The sequence below is a fragment of the Anthonomus grandis genome, chromosome 17 (genome assembly GCF_022605725.1).
Source record: "Anthonomus grandis grandis chromosome 17, icAntGran1.3, whole genome shotgun sequence".
NCBI lineage: Eukaryota > Metazoa > Arthropoda > Insecta > Coleoptera > Curculionidae > Anthonomus > Anthonomus grandis.
In genome coordinates, this window is record NC_065562.1 from 19,869,680 (window position 1) to 19,897,679 (window position 28,000).

The 28,000-nt window shown below is 36.1% G+C and overlaps 2 protein-coding genes across 7 annotated transcripts; both read right to left on the reverse strand.

Annotated features, from left to right (window-relative positions):
• Positions 1 to 61: 61 nt before the first annotated feature.
• LOC126746131 (uncharacterized) lies at positions 62 to 20,824 on the reverse strand. 6 transcript variants are annotated; one of them, XM_050454252.1, is made up of 22 exons: positions 20,403 to 20,806; positions 19,666 to 19,762; positions 19,361 to 19,521; positions 18,925 to 19,140; positions 18,666 to 18,873; positions 15,943 to 16,103; positions 15,493 to 15,624; positions 15,257 to 15,436; positions 13,450 to 13,636; positions 13,248 to 13,397; positions 12,699 to 13,130; positions 12,251 to 12,468; positions 9,594 to 9,772; positions 9,315 to 9,447; positions 9,150 to 9,261; positions 1,849 to 1,932; positions 1,665 to 1,789; positions 1,446 to 1,598; positions 1,127 to 1,331; positions 918 to 1,069; positions 467 to 688; positions 62 to 401 (listed from the first exon to the last, which is right to left on the reverse strand). In XM_050454252.1, exons 2-22 carry the CDS (start codon positions 19,736 to 19,738, stop codon positions 222 to 224), a joined length of 3,663 nt encoding a protein of 1,220 aa, XP_050310209.1. In that variant the 5' UTR covers positions 19,739 to 19,762; positions 20,403 to 20,806; the 3' UTR covers positions 62 to 221. The 6 variants fall into 6 exon arrangements, with proteins under 6 accessions (XP_050310209.1, XP_050310208.1, XP_050310207.1 ...); XM_050454251.1 differs by having other exon boundaries at positions 1,653 to 1,789; XM_050454250.1 differs by lacking the exons at positions 62 to 401; positions 467 to 688; positions 918 to 1,069; ... (2 more) ...; positions 1,665 to 1,789; positions 1,849 to 1,932 and adding exons at positions 4,477 to 5,104; positions 5,155 to 5,528; positions 5,584 to 5,897; positions 8,790 to 8,964 and having other exon boundaries at positions 12,717 to 13,130; positions 20,403 to 20,824.
• A 4,072-nt stretch (positions 20,825 to 24,896) lies between these two features.
• LOC126746133 (capping protein inhibiting regulator of actin dynamics-like) lies at positions 24,897 to 27,962 on the reverse strand. Its single transcript, XM_050454255.1, has 5 exons — positions 27,555 to 27,962; positions 25,552 to 25,855; positions 25,301 to 25,494; positions 25,099 to 25,245; positions 24,897 to 25,042 (listed from the first exon to the last, which is right to left on the reverse strand). The coding sequence occupies exons 1-5, from the start codon at positions 27,820 to 27,822 to the stop codon at positions 24,951 to 24,953; spliced, it is 1,005 nt and encodes a 334-aa protein (XP_050310212.1). The 5' UTR covers positions 27,823 to 27,962; the 3' UTR covers positions 24,897 to 24,950.
• Between the last annotated feature and the right edge of the window lie 38 nt (positions 27,963 to 28,000).

Sequence of the window (28,000 nt, forward strand, 5' to 3'; positions counted from 1 at the left end):
GCATGACGTACGAACTGTCAGTGTGAGGTTATGTTTATTTATTCAATAAAAAAGCGACCTACTAGATATCAATAAATATATTCAAATTGGTCAACATCGAATAAAATCTTAGGTTATAATTACTAACTACTGTCTATCAATCACTAGGGCTAATATAAAACGTAAAAAATCCCCTTTTGCTCCTCACGTTCTGGCATTTAGTCCCTTGCTATAGCCAAAGGCTAAAAGGTCTCCTCCTCCTCTTGCAAACGTAAAATGTCCGACTTGTTTAGGAAATAGTAAGTGGGCTGACGTCCTTTTAGGTCCTTGACCACTCGCTTTGCCCCAGATTTTATTAAAACCTTCGAAATCGTTTCCATCTTTTCTACGCCCATGGCGTAATGCAGGGCCGTCCTTTCCAACTGAAAACCATTTAGGGTATTACTGACCTTGGAGCTGTCACTATGACAGCTGTCAGTTGACTTACGTTATCGCCGATGCGCAAGGTGTCCGAAAACGTGTTGGCCAAATAATCGACGATTTCCTCTTGTTGACAAAGGACGGCGATATGCAAGGAACATCTGCCGTAGCTGTTTTTACCTATAGCTAAAAGTTTGCCGCTACCAGTGTCGTTTTCGTCTGCCATTAGGGTCATCAGGTCCGTTATCGAGCCCTGTCTTATCGCGTGATGCACCCTTTCACGTTTTTCCTGTAAAAAAACGCCGTTAATTATGACCCTTTTCATTAATAGGCAATCTTTCCGCGCGTCGCGGGTGTCAAAGGTGGCTTAGAGGTGACGTACGGGTCATTTGGTGCGGGTGGCCCGAGTTCAAATCCCGGAAAACCGCTACTTTTTTTTATTTTTTTTCTTTGCAAAAAAATTATTCTTTTAAAAAAACAATTATAAAATTATATATTATTGCTGCGGAGCGACTTGCCTCAAAAGCCAAAATCGACTGTAAAAAAGAAACCGTTTCCGATTGGCCCTCTTTGGCCACCACGTCAATAATAGTTTGATCATCCGCATCCACTATATCAGTTATGTGATCATAACCTTCAAGCAGCAACTCCACTAGCTTGCTCGTGTCCCCTAAAACAAAAGAACGTTCACGAACATTCAGAATTAACCATAACACACCAAAAGTACCTTTAGTAGCGATGTGCAACACGTATCGATCGATTTCAGCCGTGTTCTCGGGTATGTTCGCCTGTATACTAATATCCCGTGCTGTCCTGTACAGTTCGTCCCTAAACGCCACGTTCACCTCCGACTCTAGGAGAAGCTGAAACAGGGCGTTACGACCGTGCGCACGCGCCGCAGCAAAGTGAAGCATGCTCTGACCATGCTCGTCCTAAAACACGGGTAATGCGAAAACTCTTCATTGAAATAACGTATCACTATGCGAAGACTCCCCTTGAAAGAGTCTTCGCACGTTATTTTAATTAAGAGTTTTCGCATCACTCACCCTACTAGTGTTATTAAAAGCCGACTCGTCGTCGACCGACCCGTTATCGTTCGGTTCTACGGTGACGACATCTATGGTGGCTGGTGGTACTGACTGGCTGTCCAGGGAGTGTTGAGGACCGCCCGCTACTGTTGTGCCCCCGTGTTGGCCTTCCTTCAAAAATCAAATAAACAGTCAAACAAAAAACAAATGTACTAAATTCAGTACAATTGGGCCGACCTGCTCCTTATCGCCGTTCCTGCTGCGTGCGAAATTGTACAAATAGGTGGCCAAGTAGGCGATCGGGTCCTCGGGACGTTTATTGGCCACTTCGGTCAGGCCTTTGATCAGCGGGTCTCCTAAAGCTTATTAATTAAATGTACAATTTTGAATTCTGAATTTTTTTTTTTGGGTTAATGCTTACATGAGGCCAAATAGCGGCCCTCTTCTGTGGCAAAAAATGGCATGTCCACTTGACCGTTTTCTTCGGTTTCTTCGCCGTTACCCTCTGTAATTAAATGTACAACCTTTAGTACAATTGCATGCATACGTTCCCAGTACAATGTACATAGGTTTTAGAAGATACGTGGAAAGAACAACATTGCTAGACACAGTTAAAACAAGCACATGGCATTTTTATTGAAATTTACGGACAAATCGACAGGTGAAGTGTTTTCAGGTAAATTTTGTATAGGTGCCTGTATGCAGGTTTTTCTGCTGAAAAAAATGAGCCCAAACACTATAGGGCTATCTCGATTCAGTACTGAGATATTCGATTTAAAAAATAGTATATACAGGGTGAGTCAAGCAAGGAATTTTAAAAAATTTAATATCTTTTAAACCGTTTGAGTTAGACCCATGGTGTTTGGCATTTTTATAATCAGAAAATTGTTCTCTTTCCACTGGTGCATTCATCTTTACGAAAAAAAAAAGAAAATTAGGCACGTCCACTTAAACAATTGCCTGTAAGTAATAAAACCTTAACTAATAAATAGAGGACATTTTTCTAATAAAAACAAGCCCAAACACCTTCTACTTATCTCTATCCGTTGCTAAGATATTTCATTTTAAAGTTTACAGTATACAGGGTGAGTCAAAAAACTTATAAACTTTAAAGCTGAATATCTCCTAAACGGTTTGAGTTAGACCTATGATGTTTGGCATTTTTATAATCAGAAAATTGTTCTCTTTCCACTGGTGCATTCATCTTTAGGAAATAAAAAGAAAATTAGGCACGTTGACTTAAACAATTGCCTGTAAGTAATAAAACTTTTACCAACAAATTGAGGACATATTTCTGATTAAAACAAGCCCAAACACCTTCTACTTATCTCTATCCATTCCTGAGATATTTAATTTTAAAGTTTACAGTATACAGGGTGAGTCAAGAAACTTATAAACTTTAAAGCTGAATATCTCCTAAACGGTTTGAGTTAGACCTATGATGTTTGGCATTTTTATAATCAGAAAATTGTTCTCTTTCCACTGGTGCATTCATCTTTACGAAAAAAAAAAGAAAATTAGGCACGTCGACTTAAACAATTGCCTATAAGTAATAAAACATTTACCAACGTATAGAAAACATTTTTCTGATAAAAACAAGCTCAAACACCTTCTACTTATCTCTATCCGTTGCTGAGATATTTAATTCTAAAGTTTACAGTATACAGGGTGAGTCAAGAAATATATAAATGTAAAGTTGAATATCTCCTTAACGGTTTGTGTTAGACCCGTAGTGTTTGGTATTTTTATACTCAGAAAATTGCTCTCTTTCTATTGGTGCCATTAATAGTTAGAAAAAATGTTGGCAGTTAGGTATGTTGACTTAAACAATTGCCTGTAAGGAATCAAACTTTACCCAATAAATAGAGGACAGTTTTCTGATAAAAACAAGCCCAAACACCTTGTACTTATCTCTATCCATTGCTGAGATATTTAATTTTAAAGTTTACAATATACAGGGTGAGTCAAAAAACTTATAAACTTTAAAGCTGAATATCTCCTGAGCGGTTTGAGTTAGACCTATGATGTTTGGCATTTTTATAATCAGAAAATTGTTCTCTTTCCACTGGTGCATTCATCTTTAGGAAAAAAAAATAAAATTAGGCACGTTGTCTTAAACAATTGCCTGTAAGTAAAAAAAAATTTACCAACAAATAGAGGACATTTTTCTGATTAAAACAAGCCCAAACACCTTGTACTTATCTCTATCCGTTGCTAAGATATTTCATTTTAAAGTTTACAGTATACAGGGTGAGTCAAAAAACTTATAAACTTTAAAGCTGAATATCTCCTGAGCGGTTTGAGTTAGACCTATGATGTTTGGCATTTTTATAATCAGAAAATTGTTCTCTTTCCACTGGTGCATTCATCTTTAGGAAAAAAAATAAAATTAGGCACGTTGTCTCAAACAATTGCCTGTAAGTAAAAAAAATTTTACCAACAAATAGAGGACATTTTTCTGATAAAAACAAACCCAAACACCTTCTACTTATCTCTATCCGTTGCTGAGATATTCAATTTTAAAGTTTACAGTATACAGGGTGAGTCAAGAAACTTATAAACTTTAAAGCTGAATATCTCGTGAGCTGTTTGAGTTAGACCTATGATGTTTGGCATTTTTATAATCAGAAAATTGTTCTCTTTCCACTGGTGCATTCATCTTTAGGAAAAATAAATAAAATTAGGCACGTCGACTTAAACAATTGCCTATAAGTAATAAAACATTAACCAACATATAGAGGACATTTTTCTGATAAAAACAAGCCCAAACACCTTCTACTTATCTATATCCGTTGCTAAGATATATTAATTATAAGCTTACAGTATACAGGGTGGGTCAAGAAATTAATACATCTCAAAGTTGAATATCTCCTGAACGGTTTGAGTCAGACCCATAGTGTTTGGCATTTTTATAATCAGGAGGAAGAGCTCTATCCAATAGAAATAAACTACACAGTGTGCGGTGAAAAAGATTTTTTTAGACAAAGACGAGAGTACCAGTGATAGGAGGACAAGACACACACACACACATGAAAATATTTACCTAAAATCCCGTCCCGAACAGCGTGTGTGTGATATTTACAAAAAAAATTTAGTTTCTTTCTTCTTTGGCACTGTACATTAAGAAAATAAGCGAAATGACAACAAACGATTAATGCTTAAAATAAAATGGGCATATATTTGATTAAGGCACAAAGGTGATTTGTATAGGGAAATTATTGGTTATGTACTGCGGCTGCGCTCTTCTTCTTCTTGAAAATGCTCAGAAACAGGGCGGCGATGTGTAAGGAATTGGTCATGGACATGTCCTTCTCCAACTGTAGAATGTTCGAGACGGCCGTGACTAAATCCTGGAAACACTGTAACTCGCTCACTCCGACCGTTACGTAATTTGACACCTTAAAGACCTCACTGGTGCCAGAGCTCCTCTTATAAGTCAACCCCCGTACGGTACACAGTTGACGTAAATTTTCCGATTCTTTAAGCAAATACGGACAGCGCATGGTCAGCTCGAACTTTAGGCCGCACCCCAAAACCGTCGGTCTAGCGGTCAAATGACCCAATCGACTATCCGTCACGAAAGACAACTCTTCTTGGAACACTGTCATTATGCGAGACATGCGTGAGTATATTAGCCCTATTGTACCGGGGCTGCTGTGCGAGGTACTTGTCACAACCTAAAATAAAAATAATTGTACAAGGTCTTGTACAATTGCCGCTAAAGTACCCTTATGTGGTCCAGAACGTTCACGTACACCGCTAAAGTATAGTTGTTATTGATAAATACTCCTCGACCATAGGGCCAATGTTTTCCATGCAATCGGTCCGACTCCGGAAGGTTCCACAGAGGGATCAGCAAATTGTTGCTGGCCAAAATGATTCGGGCCTCAGAAGGTTCTTCGAGCACCTCGTTCATGGTGTAGTACAGTCCGCAACCGTTTTCCTTAATCTCGTCTTCTGAGGCGTTAGGGTAGAGCGCTTTGGCAGTACCGATGCTCAACAAGATGTTGGTCACTAGACGCTCAACGGTTTCCAGTGCCTGCAGCGATAACGATTTAGGCAGTTCGAATTCCTGGATGTTACGGGTGCACTCCAAAGTGGCTAAAACCCCGTGAAAGTTCAAGTGACGGGATCGGAGATTGGGGCGTAACGGTACCTATTAGAATGGATTTTCCTGGAGGGTCCAGGTCCACGTCCACTTCATCCTCTTTTAGCCAGCAGTTTTGCACTGGCTGTGGGAAATTTTCCAGGTGATCGATGTAATTGTACTCCTTGATAATCGGGTCTAAAAACTCGTGAAAAACCGCGTAAGAATAGAAATCGGGAGCGACGATGCCCAAAGGAAAATCCTCCTCGAGGGAGTACCGTACTCCGGCCTCGGTCGGTAATTTTTTTACGCTCGGCCAAATCAGATCGTATAGGTTATGGTCCAGTTTCGTTAGGCGAGTCTTGATTTGGTCAAACGTGTGACTAAAATGTACTTTTTTTTGTACAATTCTGATAGAGAATTTCACGCTGATTAATATGAACCCAAACACCATGGGGCTATCTTGTTTAGTTCCCAAAATATACGCTTGCTAATATACAGGGAGAGTCAAGTAGCTGGTACTTCAACTGAAGAATAGTCCTCATTGTCCTGAATAAAATGAGCCCAAACTTCATATAATTACCTCGTTTCATTGCTGAGATATTTACAGTCAAAGATAATAATATACAGGGTGAGTCATAAAAAAATTAACTTTCACCCGAAATATCTCGAGAACGGTAAGAGATGACTATATAGTGTGTGGTATTTTTGAATTCAGGATAAAATTTCCTATTACTTCCCTTTATTAATTAACCCATTTTAGTTAATAATTTCTTTTACAACCATGATAAAGAGATGGTTAGTCGATAATTAAAAAGGAAATTTTTTTCCGATTACAATGAGCCCAAACACGACATAATTATCTCATGCCATTCCAGAGATATTCGCATTCAAAGATCACGATATACAGGGTAGCTCAAGAAATATTTTGCTTTCACCCGAAATATCTCGAGAACGGTAAAAGATAACTATATAGTGTGTGGTATTTTTGGATTCAGGATAAAATTTCCTATTACTTCCTTTTATTGGCTAACCCATTTTAGTTAATAATTTCTTTTACAACCATGATAAAGAGATGGTTAGTCGATAATTAAAAAGGAAATTTTTTTCCGATTACAATGAGCCCAAACACGACATAATTATCTCATGCCATTCCAGAGATATTCGCATTCAAAGATCACGATATACAGGGTAGCTCAAGAAATATTTTGCTTTCACCCGAAATATCTCGAGAACGGTAAAAGATAACTATATAGTGTGTGGTATTTTTGAATTCAGGATAAAATTTCCTATTACTTCCTTTTATTGGCTAACCCATTTTAGTTAATAATTTCTTTTACAACCATGATAAAGAGATGGTTAGTCGATAATTAAAAAGGAAATTTTTTTCCGATTACAATGAGCCCAAACACGACATAATTATCTCATGCCATTCCAGAGATATTCGCATTCAAAGATCACGATATACAGGGTAGCTCAAGAAATATTTTGCTTTCACCCGAAATATCTCGAGAACGGTAAAAGATAACTATATAGTGTGTGGTATTTTTGGATTCAGGATAAAATTTCCTATTACTTCCTTTTATTGGCTAACCCATTTTAGTTAATAATTTCTTTTACAACCATGATAAAGAGATGGTTAGTCGATAATTAAAAAGGAAATTTTTTTCCGATTACAATGAGCCCAAACACGACATAATTATCTCATGCCATTCCAGAGATATTCGCATTCAAAGATCACGATATACAGGGTAGCTCAAGAAATATTTTGCTTTCACCCGAAATATCTCGAGAACGGTAAAAGATAACTATATAGTGTGTGGTATTTTTGAATTCAGGATAAAATTTCCTATTACTTCCTTTTATTGGCTAACCCATTTTAGTTAATAATTTCTTTTACAACCATGATAAAGAGATGGTTAGTCGATAATTAAAAAGGAAATTTTTTTCCGATTACAATGAGCCCAAACACGACATAATTATCTCATGCCATTCCAGAGATATTCGCATTCAAAGATCACGATATACAGGGTAGCTCAAGAAATATTTTGCTTTCACCCGAAATATCTCGAGAACGGTAAAAGATAACTATATAGTGTGTGGTATTTTTGAATTCAGGATAAAATTTCCTATTACTTCCCTTCATTGGTTAACCCATTTTAACTAATAATTTCTTTTATAACCATGATAAGGAGATGGTTAGTCAATAATTAAAAAGGTAATTTTTTTCCGATTACAATGAGCCCAAACACGACATAGTTATCTCATGCCGTTCCGGAGATATTCGCATTCAAAGATCACGATATACAGGGTGGCTCAAGAAATATTTAGCTTTCACCCGAAATATCTCGAGAACGGTAAGAGATAACTATATAGTGTGTGGTATTTTTGAATTCAGGATTAAATTCTTTATTAGTTCTCATTATTTGTTATAAAATTTAAGCCTCTCAATTTTTTTAAAGCCTGATAGACCGATGGTTAGTCAATAATCCAAAAGATAATTCTTTTCTGATTAAAATGAGCCCAAACACGATTAAATTATCTCGTTCCATTGCCGAGATATTTACATTTAAAGATCCCAATATACAGGGTGGCTTAAGAAATATTTAGCTTTCACCCGAAATATCTCGTGAACGGTAACAGATAACTATAGAGTGTGTGGTATTTTTGAATTCAGAACTAAATTCTCTATAACTCAGCATTGTTTATTAATCCATTTTTCTTTATATATTTTTTCTTGGTCATGATAGCCAACATGACAACCAATAATTAGGAAGATAATACTTTTCTGATTAAAATGAGCCCAAACACCATTAAATTATCTCATTCCATTACCGAGATATTTACATTTAAAGATTACAATATACAGGGTGGCTCAAGAAATATTTAGCTTTCACCCAAAATATCTCAAGAACGGTAAGAGATAACTATATAGTGTGCACTATTTTTGTAATCAGGCTTAAATTCTCTATTACTTGACATCATTTATTAATGAATTTTTCCCCATATATTTTTTCAAGACCCTGATAACCAATGGCAAGATCAATCATTAAAAAGCCAATATTTTTCTGAATAAAACAAGCCCAAACACTCTATAATTACCTCATGCCATTCTCAAGATATTTAACTTTAAAGAATTTAACATACAGGGTGGGTCAAACAAGTGATTCAACTTTAAACAGATATAACTCGAGAACCGTTAAAGATAACCATAAAGTGTTTGGTATTTTTGTAATCAGCATAAAATCCTCTATCCGATGAAACGCTTTACTTACCGTTTAAACTGTTTGGAAACAATATTAGCCCGACTTGTAACACTACTAACTCCAGAATGTAAGTTAAGCGAATCGGAATTTCTCCGACCGTGTAACACTACGTAACAACGATCTAAAACCGTCAACATGTCCTCGTTGTCCATGTCTTTTCTCGCTGATGCCGTGTCGTTTGGCACTAATCGACACGACATACGTCCCATTAAATAATCAAGGAAATACGTTTTATAAGTAGTATGTACAAAAATGTTTATTTACACACGTTCGAAGCGAAAATAAAGGTTGTATATATATATATAAAATGGTATATACATACTTTATTTTATGCGACACTCAGTATAATAAGAAAGGTCTCGGACCTACCTTTGTCGTTTAGGATGTCATCCAGCATCTCCTCGGCATGGAACTCGGTCAAAATCTGCCTGTGATTGAAGTCACTTTGATTTTTTAGGTAAAACTCTGGGGTGTGCCCGAACTGGAACAAACATTCCTATAAAATCATATTCTCTTTCTGCTTTCATATATTACCTTATCCTTCACCCTACTATCAGCACCCAGGTGCAACAACAGATTGTAATAGTGTCCATTATCCTTTAAAACGGCCGCGTAATGCAACGGCGTACGTCCATTATCGTCCTCCATATGAACGGTTTCCGGAAACCTGAAATTTTTTTTACAAATTCACAAAGCCCTTGTCTTACCCTTTAAAATGAACCCAAACATCACCCAGTTACCTTTAACCGTTACCAAGATATTCCAGTTTCAATTTAGCAAAGTTATACGAGGAATAGTCAAAAAGTAGCTCACCTGCCGGCCAAGTAGCGCACTATACTGGTGCGCACGAACACGATCGCCACGTGTAAAGGCGTCGCCCCGTTGGGCGAAACCACGTCACGTGCCACCGCGAATTTGCGCCGATCCAAGGCGGCCTGTAGGTCGCGTAAGTTGCCCTCGCGAGCCGACACGTGGATCTTGTGAATTTTGGACTGAAACGAAAAGACACTACGTTAGTCTTATAGGGATTTCATTGCTGATTAAAATGAGCCCAAACACTATTGGGTTATCATGTTTCGTTCCTTAGATATAGGGTTTCAAAAATTTTGGTGTATACAGGGTGGGTCAAGTAGAAGACTTTTAATGGAAATATCTCGGGAACGGTAAGAGATAAGTTGATAGTGTTTGGTATTGTTGTAATCAGAACTTAATTCTCTATCATATGGTGCAATTTATTGTGAAGCTTTATTTTGAAAAATTGTCTCATGTTAATAATGGATTGAGTTACTATGGACTAATCGAAAGAAAATTGTCTCCTGATTAAAATGAGCCCAAACACTTCGTAATTATCTTGTTCCGTTGCCGAGATATGCGCCTTCAAAGATTTCGATGTATACAGGGTGTGTAAAGCATGAGATTTTTAACGGGAATATCTCTGCAACGGTAAAAGATAACTTGATGGTGTCTGATATTTTTATAATCAGAATAAAATTGTCTATCATATGGGGCAATTTGCTGCGATGTTTTATTTTGGAAAATTGTCTCATGTTATTACTAGATAGAGTTACTATGAACTAGTCGAAAGTACATTCTTTCCTGATTAAAATGAGCCCAAACACTTCATAATTACCTTCTTCCGTTCCCAAGATATGCCCCTCAAAAGATTTACAGGTATACAGGGTGTGTCAAGCAGAAAACTTTAAACCTAAATATCTCGAGAACGGTAAGAGATAACTTAATAGTGTTTGGTATTTTTGTAATCAGAATAAAATTCTCTATCATATGGTGCAATTTATTGTGAAGCTTTATTTTGAAAAATTGTCTCATGTTATTAATGGATTGAGTTACTATGGACTAATCGAAAGAAAATTGTCTCCTGATTAAAATGAGCCCAAACACTTCATAATTACCTTGTTCCGTTTCCAAGATATGTCCCTCAAAAGAATTCCAAGTATACAGGGTGTGTCAAGTAGAACACTTTGAACCTAAATATCTCGAGAATGGTAAGAGATAACTTCATAGTGTTTGGTATTTTCATAATCAGAATGAAATCCTCTACATTATGGTGCAATTTATTGTGAAGCTTTATTTTAAAAAAAATTCTCAAGTTATTAATGGATTGAGTTACTATGGATTAATCGAAATAAAATTGTCTCCTGATTAAAATAAGTCCAAACACTTTATATTTATCTTGTTCCGTTGCCGAGATATGCGACTTCAAAGATTTCGATATATACAGGGTGTGTAAAGAAGGAGACTTTGTGACGGGAATATCTCGGGAACGGTATGAAATAAATTCATAGTGTTTGGTATTTTTATAATCAGAATAAAATTCTCTATCGTATGGGGCAATTTGCTATAAGGTTTTATTTTGGAAAATTGTCTCATGTTAATACTGTATGGAGTTACTATGGACTAATCGAAAGAAAATTGTCTCCTGATTAAAATGAGCCCAAACACTTCATAATTACCTTGTTCCGTTCCCAAGATATGTCCCTCAAAAGAATTCCAAGTATACAGGGTGTGTCAAGTAGAACTCTTTAAACCCAAATATCTCGAGAACGGTAAAAGATAACTTCATAGTGTTTGGTATTTTCATAATCAGAATGAAATCCTCTACATTATGGTGCAATTTATTGTGAAGCTTTATTTTAAAAAAAATTCTCAAGTTATTAATGGATTGAGTTACTATGGATTATAATCGAAATAAAATTGTCTCCTGATTAAAATAAGTCCAAACACTTTATATTTATCTTGTTCCGTTGCCGAGATATGCGACTTCAAAGATTTCGATATATACAGGGTGTGTAAAGAAGGAGACTTTGTGACGGGAATATCTCGGGAACGGTATGAAATAAATTCATAGTGTTTGGTATTTTTATAATCAGAATAAAATTCTCTATCGTATGGGGCAATTTGCTATAAGGTTTTATTTTGGAAAATTGTCTCATGTTAATACTGTATGGAGTTACTATGGACTAATCGAAAGAAAATTGTCTCCTGATTAAAATGAGCCCAAACACTTCATAATTACCTTGTTCCGTTCCCAAGATATGTCCCTCAAAAGAATTCCAAGTATACAGGGTGTGTCAAGTAGAACTCTTTAAACCCAAATATCTCGAGAACGGTAAAAGATAACTTCATAGTGTTTGGTATTTTCATAATCAGAATGAAATTCTCTATCATATAGTGCAATTTTTTAAGATGTTTAATTTTTTTTTAATTGTCGTGTTCTCACCAGATTGAGTTACTATCGACCAATCGAAAGTACATTCTTTCCTGATTAAAATGAGCCCAAACACTTCATAATTACCTTGTTCCGTTCCCAAGATATGCCCCTCAAAAGATTTCCAAGTATACAGGGTGTGTCAAGCAGAACTCTTTAAACCTAAATATCTTGAGAACGGTAAGAGATAACTTCATAGTGTTTGGTATTGTTTTAATCGGCATTAAATTCTCTATAATCTCACCATATAAACGGGCACGTTATTTAAAAAGGTCTGCAGCTCGGGATTGTCGCTTTTCTCGCCGATCAGTTTGTCACCGTCGCCGTTTAGCACCAACGCGGCCAACTGTTCCATGTTCCCCGACCGAATCATCGATTTGACACTTTCCGGATCCGTCACGTCGTCGGGGTTTTGACCGTCGTTGTTCATCGTTTCCACCTCGTGTTGTCCGTCGACCACGCCTAAAAAGAGCAGTTTGACATTTAAACGTCATCAGGACTCAGCAGAGTTCAGTTCAGCGGTGAGTCGTTGCAAAAGGTGAAATAAAACACTCTTCAAGTACAACACTGATAAAATATATTTCAGCTACATAGTGTACAAGTGACAATACAGTGGGTATAAAAAAGGGCACACACAAACACACTTTGAAGCTTGAATGAAAATTAAACGTACACCACGACATGAAGTTTACCTTCAATTACTGCTTCACCTTCAATCTCTGGTTCGACTGTCTGGGTATGTTCTTTGTCTTTTTTATCCTCCTTTTGTTCTTCAATTTTTGTCTCCTCCTCTTCCTCCTTCTCTTCCTCCTCCTCCTCCTCCTCACGTTTATTCTCCTCATTGTTTTCTGCTTTATTTTCAATAGTATCAGCTTCACTTGGAGGCCTTTCAATTGGTTCTTTATCATCCTCATGACTCTCTTCTTCAACTTTTGTAGCCTCAGGAGGTGTTTCTTCCTCATCCTCTTTTCCTTCCTCTTCTCCTTCTCCATTTTCTTCGTGTTTCTCTTCCTCTGGTTCATTGATTTCTTCTTCGTTATTATTATTTGGCTCCTCGGTTTCTTCCTTAGGAGCGTCTTCAGGAGAGTCGGTATTCTCCGGTTCAGTCTCTTCGTCTACGTCACCTAGAATTCCCAAGGTTATTATGGCATTTAGAATATTGATGTACATACTTACTCGATCATATTTTAAGCATTTTTTTCTATTAAAAACAACTGTTATATACTAGCTATCAAACCAACCTTCAATAATATTTCCAGGATCCTCTTCAGTGGGTGCTTTCTCCATTTCATCCTTGTCTTCCTCATGTGACGTTCCATTTTGTTTCACTTCCTCCTCCTCCTCTTCTTTTTTCATTGGTTCTTGTGGTGGGTCCACAAGCTCCTTCGTCCCTGCAAAGGAATCGAGTTTAACGCATCTTTAACTGTCAAAATGATCTTCTACCATTTTGAATCTTTTCCGCGGCTTTCTTGACCCCATTTAGAGGAAGTGACGTCGCAGCTGACGTCAGCATGCTCCAATCGAAATTGTTCGGTTCCTTGGAGCACCTCGGACAGTCGGGCACCACTTGGAGCAACTTCGGGTCCAGTTCGGAGGTTCTCATCTTGTAGTAGGCGGCGGTTTTTTGTCTCTAGATAAATTGTACAATTTGATTTTACCGCTCGATAGACAGAGAATTTCACGCCGATTTCAAAAATACCAAACACTATGTGGTTATCTTGCACCGTTCTCGAGATATTTGCATTTAAATAAATTAATGAGTGTACACACCCTGTATACTGAAATCTTTAAAAGTGAATATCTCAGCAATGGTACAAGATAGACATATAGTGTTTGGGCTTGTTTTATTCAGGACGAAAAAATATATCTAAGTCTTTATAAATATACAGGGTAAGTCAAGAATTTTTTTTTATTTCTTGGCTGAGATCGTAGATCGACAAAGAATTTCACGCTGATTATAAAAATATAAAACACTATATACTTATCTTGCACCGTTCTCGAGATATTTGCATTTAAATAAATTAATAAGTGTACACACCCTGTATACTGGAATCTTTAAAACTGAATATCTCAGCAACGGTACAAGATAGACATATAGTGTTTGGGCTTGTTTTAATCAGGATAAAAAAATCTATCCAAATCTTTAAAAATATACAGGGTGAGTCAAGAAAAAAATATTTTATTTCTTGGCTGAGCTTGTAGATCGACAGAGAATTGCACGCTGATTATAAAAATATAAAACACTATATACTTATCTTGCACCGTTCTCGAGATATTTGCATTTAAATAAATTAATGGGTGTACACACCCTGTATACTAAAATCTTTAAAAGTGAATATCTCGGCAACGGAACGAGATAATCCTAAAGTGTTTGGGCTTGTTTTAATCAGAATAAAATTCTCTATTCAAACCTTAAATAATATACAGGGTGGGACGAGATTTTTTTTTTCAAATCTTTGGCTGAGGTTGTAGATCGACAGAAAATTTCACGCTGAATATAAAAATATAAAACACTATATACTTATCTTGCACCGTTCTCGAGATATTTGCATTTAAATAAATTAATGAGTGTACACACCCTGTATATTGAAATCTTTAAAAGTGAATATCTCAGCAACGGTACAAGATAGACATATAGTGTTTGGGATTGTTTTATTCAGGATGAAAAAATCTATCCAAAACTTTAAAAATATACAGGGTGAGTCAAAAATTTTTTTTATTTCTTGGCTGAGCTTGTAGGTCGACAGAGAATTTCACGCTGATTATAAAAATATAAAACACTATATATTTATCATGCACCGTTCTCGAGATATTTACATTTAAATAAATTAATGAGTGTACACACCCTGTATACTGGAATCTTTAAAAGTGAATATCTCAGCAATGGTGCAAGATAGACATATAGTGTTTGGGCTTGTTTTAATCAGGATAAAAAAATCTATCCAAATCTTTAAAAATATACAGGGTGAGTCAAGAAAAAATATTTTATTTTTTGGCTGAGCTTGTAGGTCGACAGAGAATTTCACGCTGATTATAAAAATATAAAACACTATATACTTATCTTGCACCGTTCCTGAGATATTTGCATTTAAATAAATTAATAAGTTTACACACCCTGTATACTAAAATTTTTAAAAGTGAATATCTCGGCAACGGAGCGAGATAGCCCTATAGTGTTTGGGCTCATGGTAATCAGCGTGAAAAATCCTATTAATTGAACACTAAATTATTTCGATCCGATGACACTTACGTGATCTAAAGCGGATTCGTCGGCCCCATGTTCGATTAAATAATTAAACATTTTATTGTCGTCCTTTAGTAAAGCCGAATAGTGTAGTGGGGTGCGTCGTTCGTTGTCTACAGCCGTCACGCTGTTGGGTACGGTTTCAATTATGAATTTTGCGATGTCTTCTCTACCTAAGCCGACAGCCTTAAAAAGAAACAGAAATTTTTAAAAAATCACGGAAAAAAAAATGCGATGGTTACTTTATGCAGGGGCGTGAGTCCGTTGGAATCTTTGGCGGTCAACACGGCGATCGGTACGGGGGAAGAGACGCGATTTTTTAAATTTTCCAGGTCGTCGTTTTGGACGTCGCAATGGACGTCTTTAATTAGACCCTGAAATGAAATGGAAACTTTAATAATTGAACGGTTTCGATTTCTTTTTCTCGGATTGCCTTGAACCTGTATGTCAGTGGAAAATCGATAACATGTATAAATTATTACGTTTTTGAAATCTACGTGAAATTCTAAGAATTTTGAGGGGTCACAAGCCATACTTTGGCCAAACACTTTTGGAGATATGACCAGTTTTTGACTTCTCATAACTCGGAAACTATTGGTCCTAAGTGGGTCGTGTGACCCATCAAATTTCTTAGAATTTCACATAGAATCTTAATCTGACAATGAATCTAGGATGTCCCAAGTGTGACTCACCATAATGCAAGGTACCGCGTCCAAAAACTTCCTAATCTTCGGATTGTTACTGTGCTCGACCAGGAGTTTGGGGCCGTGGCCCTCCCACACCACTTGCTGAAGATTCGCCAAATTCCTTTGGTGGATCCAGATCCTGATGTTTGACTTTTTAAAGTTCAAACCTTAAAAAGTTAATTATTATTTATTAAAATATTTTTTTTACGACGTATTGCGCTACCTGTACTAACACCCTCTTTCATGTTTAACGCTTTATCGATACGAGACACGTGAGCGAGTGACAACTGACAACACTCGACTGACAACAACGATGATGTGCCCGACGTAATAATAAAAGTTTAAACCGCGTTTCCATATCTATTTTCCATACAAACATTCCTGACATGCCGTTAATTATTTAGTATTGTTATCGATTGAGTGGGGAGGAAACGGAATTTTTTTTAACCCCTTTTGAATCAATATCTCTTATGCGTGGGCATTAAATTTTATCAACTTTTACTGGAAAATAGAATTAATTATGCACACTTTTTGGGACCTCTGTAATTTTTTTGAAATCGCATGGAGATTTTCACGCTGATTTCAAAAATACCAAACACTATGTGGTTATCTTGCACCGTTCTCGAGATATTTGTATTTAAATATATTTATTTGTTTACACACCCTGTATATTGAATGCTTTAAACGTGTATATCTCAGCAACGGTACAAGGTAACCATATAGTGTTTGGGCTTGTTGTAATCAGAATAAAAAAATCTATTTAAATCATGATAAATATATAGGGTGTCACGAGCAAAAAAAAATTATTTCCTGGCTGAACTTGTAGATTGACAGGGAATTTCATGCTGATTATAAAAATATAAAACACTATATAGTAATTGTGAACCGTTCTCGAGATATTTGCATCTAAAGATTTTTAGTTGTTTACACACCCTGTATATTGAATTCTTTAAACGTGTATATCTCAGCAACGGTAGAAGATAACTATATAGTGTTTGGGCTTGTTGTAATCAGAATAAAAAAATCTATTTAAATCATGATAAATATATAGGGTGTCACGAGCAAAAAAAATTTTTTCCTGGCTGAGCTTGTAGATTGACAGGGAATTTCATGCTGATTATAAAAATATAAAACACTATATAGTTATTTTGAACCGTTCTCGAGATATTTGCATCTAAAAATTTTTATTTGTTTACACACCCTGTATATTGAAATCTTTAAACGTGTATATCTCAGCAACGGTAGAAGATAACCATATAGTGTTTGGGCTTGTTGTAATCAGAATAAAAAAATCTATTTAAATCATGATAAATATATAGGGTGAAACGAGCAAAAAAAATTTATTTCCTGGCTGAACTTGTAGATTGACAGGGAATTTCATGCTGATTATAAAAATATAAAACACTATATAGTAATTGTGAACCGTTCTCGAGATATTTGCATCTAAAGATTTTTATTTGTTTACACACCCTGTATATTGAAATCTTTAAACGTGTATATCTCAGCAACGATAGAAGATAACCATATAGTGTTTGGGCTTGTTGTAATCAGAATAAAAAAATCTATTTAAATCAAGATAAATATATAGGGTGTCACGAGCAAAAAAAAAATTTCCTGGCTGAGCTTGTAGATTGACAGGGAATTTCATGCTGATTATAAAAATATAAAACACTATATAGTTATTTTTCACCGTTCTCGAGATATTTGCAATTAAATATATATTTATGAGTTTACACACCCTGTATATTAAAACCTTTAAACGTCAATAACTTAGCAACGGTACAAGATAACCATATAGTGTTTGGGCTTGTGATAATCAGAAAAAAATTATCTGTTCAATTTTTTTAAAATATACAGGGAGGTCCAATTAAAAAAAAAAACATTTCTTTACTAACCTCGCAGATGGATAGAAAATTTCTCGCTGATTTCAAAAATATCAAACACTGTATGGTCACCATAAACCGTTTGCAAGATATTTCAATTTAAAAATAAAATTTTCTTGCTCCACCCTGTATATTACATTTAAATAAATTGAATATCTCGAGAACGCAACGAGATAGTGACCTAGTGTTTGGGCTCGTTATGATCAGCATGAAAAAATCATTTTTATTGAGGCACTATATACAGGGTGTATCAAGTAAATATTTCGTAAGCAAACCAACGGATAGGGCATCTTACCCTGATCAATAAAATACCAAACTCTAGCACCTTATCTTGAACCTATAAGGAGATATCGGCTTTCAAACTGTCCCACTTTAGTTGACCCACCCTGTATACTAATTTCTTTGAAGCCGAATATCTCGGGTATAAAATGAGTTAACTTGGTCGTGTTTGGGCTTATTTTCTTCAGCTCGAATTTCTCTATTTAATGGCGTGATAATATACGGGGTGGGTCGAATTTACAGGGCATAAAACGCCTGGACGAGACCATAAAATAAAATTTCGAACATTGGCAAGGCGTGACGGTCATAACTCAAATTAAACAAACCGTGAAGTTAACATTTACGTATTCATAAGGCCTGCATGCACGCTTATCCCTAATTGGTAATTACGGTACCCCCATATTCCTCCCCGCGCGATAAGGAATTCACGTTCGGGCATTTTTTTTGCACGCCGTCGCTGTCGCAAACGGTCGCTTAAGTGATTTTTTACATATTCCCTAATCTGAATTATGTGCATACGGGATCGCACTTTTTCACACTCTTAATACGCGGCGTTGCCAGACTTACTTTCACCGGTGGCGGTACTTTTCCGTGACGTAGTCAACGACTTGACCCCACTGGGAAGTTCCAACTCTTGCAAATGGTTCGCATAATATTTCACCGTGTGTTGTCGCACGTCTTGGACGTGTGGGTCCGCCCCAGCTACAGTCAACAGCTTCTGAACAGCCGCGGGGTCTTTGCACGTCAGGCTGTAGAAGATCGGGGTGCGACCCTCCTAATTGTTGGATCAATAAGAGTTTTTATTTTTTTTTATGGGAGGACTTACGGAATCCCTCATGTTCACGGTCTGGGGGAACTTGTCGATGAGCCACCGATAAATGGACTTCAGGTCGTAGTAAACCGCCTTGTGCAAAAGTCCCACCCCGCACTCGTCTTTCGCCATCGCCAGTTTCTTCTTCTTCTCCGGCTCCTCGTCCAGGATCGTTTGTAGCTCGCTCAGTTTGTCGCTGTTTACCGCGTCGTGCAGCAGCGAAATTTTCGACTAAAATATTTCAATAAATAGACAATTTCGTGCTGATTAAAAAAATACCAAACACCATAGGGTTATCTTTAAAGGGCCTCGAGATATTCGCGTTCAAACCTATATAAAGCCTTCAATCCTCACCCTCAATATCTCGCTAACGAAAAAAGATAACCCCATAGTATTTGGGCTCATTTTACTCAGAAAACTTTATTATACAAGAAAATGGCATCGAAAGTACCATAAGTGACGGTACGGAGCGTATAAAGGTCCTCGTCTTATAATCAGCCGAGTATTCGCCGACCAGTTTCTTGCCTTGACCCTCGTACACCACCTGCTCCAACTTATCGATGTCGCCATTCCTGATCAGTTGCTTAATGTGGGCCGCACTGACGCTCAAAACTGGAAATTAATCATAATTTACGCAAATATACTCGTAACCCTTGACAAGGGGTGCGGCGGTCATCCCTTAATGTAATTTAAAGGTGTGTCTATATTATTAAGGGCGTGGCGCCCATGAAACGACTTCATTTTGACAGCACTTACTTCGGGGCGGGTTGCTGTGCACGTACAGGCCGTTCGCCCCCTTGTTGTCCGATTTTCGTCTCAGCACCACCATGACTCACGACCTTGTGACCATAACCTTGAAAATCGAACCGTTTCACTAATGAGGATTTTAATGCCGATTATCTTTAACAGTTATTCAAATGTGAAATTTGCACTCACACTTTTTGGGACCTCTGTAATAGTTCTGAAATCACATGGAGAATTTCACGCCGATTTCAAAAATACCAAACACTATGTGGTTATCTTGCACCGTTCTTGAGATATTTGCATTTAAATAAATTAATGAGTGTACACACCCTGTATACTGAAATCTTTAAAAGTGAATATCTCAGCAACGGTACAAGATAACTATATAGTGTTTGGGCTTGTTTTAATCAGGATGAAAAAATCTATCATAATCTTTAAAAATATACAGGGTGAGTCAAGAACTTTTTAAAAATTCTTGGCTGAGGTTGTAGATCGACAGAGAATTTCACGCTGATTATAAAAATATAAAACACTATATGCTTATCTTGCACCGTTCTCGAGATATTTGCATTTAAATAAATTAATGAGTGTACACACCCTGTATACTGGAATCTTTAAAAGTGAATATCGCAGCAACGGTACAAGATAACTATATAGTGTTTGGGCTTGTTTTAATCAGGATAAAATAATCTATTCAAAAAAGTGAAAAATATACAGGGTGGACCAAGAAACATATTTAAATAACTTACTGTTTGCTCGTTAAAAAACACAACGGACGCCTCAAAAACGCACCTGGAACACGAAGAGCGTCCCGACGCGGACTTATACGGGAGCGTCGAGAGTTATTTATGACCCCCGTGGTGTCCGGAGAGTGCGCCCCATAGAAAGCGCGGACACTCACTTACCATCTGGGCCAATTTACTATCGTTCGATCCGACTGCCCTATAGCAGTCCGTAGTATAAATGCTAATTTATTAATCGGATTTGCAATTCGAATAAATCCACGACACGGACGAGCTTAAAATGGAAATAATGAAGGTCTTGTTGTATCGAGGCACTTAAATAGCACACCCTGTATATTGTATTGAAATGGTAACGGTTTGATAGAAAATTCGATGCTGATTAAAATGAGCCCAAGCATCGTATAATTATTTTTATTGGTTCTCGAGATATTGACGTTTTTGTGAATTAGTATACAGGGTGAGCCAAGGAGAAAATAATTTTTAAACTTAAATATCTCGGAGACTGTTAGAGTTAAGTATGGAGTGTTTGGTATCAAAGTGTTTAGAAAAAAATGTTCTATCGATATATTGAGAAAAAAATTTTTTCATATGTATAATAAATTTTACTGTAAAGAAAATATGTTTGCAATTATCACAGCTTGCAAGAGAATTTAATTCTGATTAAAAGAAACCCAAACACTCTATAATTGTCTTTATTGGTTCTCGAGATATTGACGTTTTTGTAAATTAGTATACAGGGTGAGCCAAGAAAAAAAAATGTTTAAACTTAAATATCTCAGAGACTATTAGAGTTAAGTATGGAGTGTTTGGTATCAGTGTGTTTAGAAAAAAAAATTCTATCGATATATCGGTAAAAAAATGTTTTCACTTGTATAATAAATTTTTCTGTGAAGAAAATATGTTTGCAATTATCACAGCTTGCTAGAGAATTTAATTCTGATTAAAACAAACCCAAACACCCTATAATTATCTCTATTGGTTCCTGAGATATAGAGGTTTTCGTGAATTAGTATACAGGGTGAGCCAAGAAAAAATCATTTTTAAACTTTAATATCTCGGAGACTATTAGAGTAAAGTATGGAGTGTTTGGTATCGAAGTGTTTAGAAAAAAAATATGCTATCGATATATTGAGAAAAAAAAAATTTCCTGTGTATAATAAATTTTTATTTATTTGAAAATATGTTTGCAAATATCATGGTTGGCTAGCGAATTTAATTCTGATTAAAACAAACCTAAACACTCTATAATTATCTCTATTGGTTCCTGAGATATAGAGGTTTTTGTAATTTAGTATACAGGGTGAGCCAAGAAAAAAATGTTTAAACCTAAATATCTCAGAGACTGTTAGAGTTAAGTATGGAGTGTTTGGTATCAGAGTGTTTAGAAAAAAATGTTCTATCGATATATCGGTAAAAAAATGTTTTCACTTGTATAAGAAATTTTACTGTAAAGAAAATATGTTTGCAATTATCACAGCTTGCAAGAGAATTTAATACTGATTAAAACAAACCCAAACACCCTATAATTATCTCTGTTATTTCCTGAGATGTAGAGGTTTTTGTGAATTAGTATACAGGGTGAGCCAAGAAAAAATAATTTTTAAACTTAAATATCTCGGAGACTATTAGAGTTAAGTATGGAGTGTTTGGTACCAATGTATTTAGAAAAAAATATGCTATCGATATATTGAAAAAAAAAATTTCTTGTGTATAATAAATTTTATTTATTGGAAAATATGTTTGCAAATATCATGGTTGGGTAGAGAATTTAATTCTGATTAAAACAAACCCAAACACTCTATAATTATCTTTATTGGTTCTCGAGATATTGACGTTTTTGTAAATTTGTATACAGGGTGAGCCAAGACAAATTAATTTTTAAAATTCAATATCTCAGAAACTATTAGAGATAACTATGAAGTGCTTGGTATCAATGTAATCAGAAAAAAATACTCTATCGATATATTGATTTAAAAAATATTTTCCTCTGTACAATAAATTTTCCTTATCAAGAAATACGTTGGCAAATACCATGGCTTGCTAGAGAATTTAATTCTGATTAAATCAAACCCAAACACTCTATAATTATCTTTATTAGTTCCCGAGATATAAAGATTTTGTTAATTAGTATACAGGGTGAGCCAAGAACAAACATAACTTTTAAACTCAAATATCTCAGAAACCATTAAAGATAACCATAAAGTGTTTGGTATCAATGTAATCGGAAGAAAATTCTCTATAAACTGATCCACTTATTGCCAACATACAATACCTTATAAAAGTAAACCAAGTGATTTATACAAAAAAAAAAACTTATCACGGGCCATTAAACTTCTTTATAAACCTTTGATTGCTTTAGCATTGTCCGTATCGAGGTCAAATCGATACCTCAATAGTAAATATAATAATCCGGGCTATTGAAAATTAATTATTTCGTAGAATCGACGTTACACTTATGAAAAGAAATCAATTATTCAGTTATTTTCGGGGAGGGAGGTTTTTCATGTCAAGCAAGGGTGGCTTCTTAATAATTTTTAAATTTCATTTCACCATTATCTTATTGAAATCAATTGTTTTTTATCACGTCACCAGACAATAACCGTTGGCCTCAATCGAACATTAGTGTCACGTAACCCCCGCGAGGGTAATTAGGGTTGACAACAAACAATACGAGAAACGTGTTTTATTTTTTTTTGTTCTGTTATCGTTATATTTTAAAAACTCGAATATATTCCCTTTAAAACGGCGTAAATATCATTCGGATCGCATTTGTGCTTGGCGAGTTCGAACTTCTCTTGAAAATTCCGAACATGAATAATTAATTTAACGTTTTGCGTGTCCCGTATGTCGGAATCGATTGGACGATAAATTATTTATTATTGGCACACTTTGAGGGGGCCCTTTTTAGACCCGTAATAGAAAACACCTATTTTAGCATGTTGTCCACCCTGTATACTAACACAGGTGGTAAGTTGTTTAATTAGATAGAGAATCTCACGCTGATTAAAACGAGCTGCAACACTCAATGGTTATCTGCAGCGGTTTCTTGGATATACACATTTTTCTTAGGCAATATACAGGGTGGCTCAAACGAACCTTTATAATTATTATTATTGGTTCTCGAGATATGGAGGTTTTTGTGAATTGGTATACAGGGTGAGCCAAGGAAAATATAATATTTAAACCCTAATATCTCAGAGACTGTTAAAGTTAAGTATGGAGTGTTTGGTATCAATGTATTTAGAAAAAAATGTTCTATCGATATATTGAGAAAAAAATGTTTTCATGTGTGTAATAAATTTTACTGTAAAGAAAATATGTTTGCAATTATCACAGCTTGCAAGAGAATTTAATTCTGATTAAAACAAACCCAAACACCCTATAATTATCTCTATTGGTTCCTGAGATATAGAGGTTTTTGTGAATGAGTATACAGGGTGAGCCAAGAAACAATAATATTTAAACCTTAATATCTCAGAGACTATTAGAGTTAAGTATGGAGTGTTTGGTATGAATGTATTTAGAAAAAAATGTTCTATCGATATATTAAGAAAAAAATGTTTTCATATGTATAATAAATTTTACTGTAAAGAAAAGATGTTTGCAATTATCACAGCTTGCAAGAGAATTTAATTCTGATTAAAACAAACCCAAACACCCTATAATTATCTTTATTGGTTCTCGAGATATCGACGTTTTTGTAAATTAGTATACAGGGTGAGCTAAGGATAAAATAATATTTAAACCTTAATATCTCAGAGACTGTTAGAGTTAAGTATGGAGTGTTTGGTATCAATGTAATCAGAAAAAAATACTCTATCGATATATTATTTAAAAAAATATTTTTCTCCGTACAATAAATTTTCCTCATTAAGAAATACGTTGGTAAATACCATGGCTTGCAAGAGAGTTTAATTCTGATTAAAATAAACCCAAACACTCTATAATTATCTCTATTGGTTCCTGAGATATAGAGGTTTTTGTGAATTAGTATACAGGGTGAGCCAAGGAGAAAATAATACTTAAACCTTAATATCTCAGAGACTGATCGCATTTGTGCTTGGCGAGTTCGAACTTCTCTTGAAAATCCCGAACATGAATAATTAATTTAACGTTTTGCGTGTCCCGTATGTCGGAATCGATTGGACGATAAATTATTTATTATTGGCACACTTTGAGGGGGCCCTTTTTAGACCCGTAATAGAAAACACCTATTTTAGCATGTTGTCCACCCTGTATACTAACACAGGTGGTAAGTTGTTTCATTAGATAGAGAATCTCACGCTGATTAAAACGAGCTGCAACACTCAATGGTTATCTGCAGCGGTTTCTTAGATATGCCCATTTTTCTTAGGCAATATATAGGGTGGCTCAAACGAACCTTTAAAGTCGCACTCAAATATCTCAGAAACGGTTTGAGATAAGTACAAAGTGTTTGGTATTTTTTTAAGCAGCGTGAAATCCTCTATCCATAGAGGACATTAAGAAAACAAACACTCCTTGTTGTAGTGATAGAAAGTATAGTATATTATAGTATATAAGTCCTAAACAGCTCTACTGCGACGCCATTTTTTTATTGTTCGAGTCGATGTTCGGAGTCCAAGGGATCGGGTTGATGTACGTGACGGAGGCCGAAGAGCATAAACCTTAAAAAGAGGAAAACTCTTAAAGTATACAGGGTGCGTCAACTCGGATCGCTTACTTTGTAATCCCTTGTTCATCGGCACGGGTTTTTGTCGATTTTTCGAGGTCTCCAGCCACCCCTGATAGGCCCTCTCGTTCTCCTCGAGCCTCCGCTGCTTCTCCTCGTACACCCTTAACAAGGCGATTTTCTCGGTAATGCGTTTCTCTGCAATAAAACACTTTAATAAACACTAAAACTTTTACGCGGAATTTCACTGAACCCAAATCGTCTTTGCGCTTGCGCCTCAGCCACAAATTGAAGCTGATGTCGTTCTCCACCTTCCTCTTCTCCTTCTGCACCTCCCTCAGCTTCATCTCCTCCTCCTCCAGCTCCTTTTGCAGCTTCCTCTGCTCCTCCTCTTTCTTCTTCTCTTGCAGCCATCGCTTGAAGTTCTCGCGCTCCTTCTCGATCAACCTATCAAACCACGCCCCATCAAATTCGGTCCGACCAATCAACGAACCCTCCTCAAACCTTTGTCTCTCTTCCTCGCGCTCTTTCTCGATCCTCGCCTCCTTCATCTGCCTCCTCCTCTTCTCCCTCTCTTTCTTCGCCATCCACGTTTGCACGATCTCCTGTTTTTCCTTCGGGTCGAGGACGCACGTCCTGTTCGTGTGCAAGCAGGACAGCGACAGTCTCAAGTCGCTGCCAAACGTGTCGTCTTTCTCTTTCACGGTAATGAAGCTGCTCTCCGAGGGGGCTTTTGACGAGGTCAAAGAGGTCTCGTGCGTCCTGTAGCCACTTTCCGGAGACTGTTTGGTCTTTAGGGTGTCGTGACCTTGATGATAGGGAAAAAAATGTTTTTATTTTTTCAATTTTTGCCCACCCTGTATATTATTTTTAGGTTTTCTGTGTGCAGATGTATAGGGAATTTCATAACGATTAAAATGAGCCCAAACACTTTATGGTTATCTTCAATAGTTTTCGAGATATAGGCGAATTTCTGTAAAAGTATACAGGGTGTGTCAAGTTCAATATAACATCAAACGCGGATATCTGGCAAAGTATGGTGGATAATTATGAAGTGTTTGGTATTTTTGGAATCAGTACAAAGGGGGCTAATAAAAAAAAATATTTTTACAAAAAAATGTTTATTGGACGCCATCTTGGGTTTTTTTGAAGGCGCCATTTTGAAAACAAACTACCCCTTGTTGCACCTCATAAGAAAGGAAATTTTACGCTTAAGGAGACGAAACAAAACTCGACGACAAAGAGAAATTTTATTGTTTTAGTTTTAATTTTTGCACACCCTGTATATCATTTGCAAGTTTTCTGTGTACAGATGTACGGGAAATTTCATAACGATTAAAATGAGCCCAAACACTTTATGGTTATCTTTAATAGTTTTTGAGATATAAGCGATTTTCTGTTAAAATATACAGGGTGTGTCAAGTACAATATAGCTTCAAACGCGGATATCTGGCAAAGTATAAATGATATATATGAAGTGTTTGGTATTTTTGGAATCAGTACAAAGGGGGCTATTAAAAAAAAATATTTTTACAAAAAAAATATTTATTGGACGTCATCTTGGTTTTTTTTAAGGTGCCATTTTGAAAACAAACTATTTCTTATAAGCTCATAAAAAAAGAAATATTACGCTCAAGGAGACAAAACAAAACTCGACGGCAAGAAAAAAAATCAGTGTTTTAGTTTCAATTTTTGCCCACCCTGTATATTATTTTTGTGTTTTCTCTATGCAGATGTACAGGGAATTTCATAACGATTAAAATGAGCCCAAACACTTTATGGTTATCTTTAATAGTTTTCGAGATATAGGCGATTTTCTGTTAAAATATACAGGGTGTGTCAAGTTCGATATAACTTCAAACGCGGATATCTGGCAAAGTATGAATGATATATATGAAGTGTTTGGTATTTTTGGAATCAGTATAAAAGGGGCTAATAAAAAAAAATATTTTTACAAAAAAATATTTATTGGACGCCATCTTGGTTTTTTTGAAGCCGCCATTTTGAAAACAAACTATCCCTTGTTGCACCTCATAGGAAAGGAAATTTTACGCTCAAGGAGACAAAACAAAACTCGACGGCAAGAAAAATTTTATTGTTTTAGTTCCAATTTTTGCCCACCCTGTATATTATTTTTAGGTTTTCTGTGTGCAGATGTACAGTGAATTTCATAACGATTAAAATGAGCCTAAACACTTTATGGTTATCTTTAATAGTTTTTGAGATATAAGCGATTTTCCGTTAAAATATACAGGGTGAGTGAAGTACAATATAGCTTCAAACGCGGATATCTAGCCAAGTATTATAGGTAACTATAGAGTGTTTGGTATTTTTGGAATGAATAGATTGAGTTCTATAATAAGACATTTGTGAACAAAAAATTTAATGGACGCCATCTTGGATTTTTTTTAGGGCACCGCCATTTTGAAAAGAAACAATTCTTAATGGCACCTCATAAAAAGGGAAATTTTACGCTCAATAAGAAGACCACTGTCGACAGAACTTACTAGAACTCCTCTTATATAAACTCATCGTTGGGCATTTGGTTACGTCCACTTTGACTCCACCTTCCACCTCCCGCTCCTCCTCCTCCTCCACGTTGGAGGTCAAAGGGCTGGTTTTCCTCTGCACGGGCATCTCCCTGATCTCCTTCTCCACGTAAATGGCCGAATTGATGAACTTCCTCACCACCCTTTGATTTTCCCGCGGGAATTCCTCGTCAATGGTCCAGGAGAGGGCGCCGCAGTGGCTCGTGCGCGGACGATTTTCGAGCATTTAACCTTGCGGGTCTGAAATTGTGTAAAAACTGGAAAAACACCCCGGAAAATAAATTGTGTGCGTGTTTTTTGTTTTTTTTTTTTTGGCTACAAAAAAAGTGTCTGTCTGTGTGACAAAACGGTGACGTAAGAACCTCTCATATACCTGTGCAGTAAAACAGGTACAATTACTATTA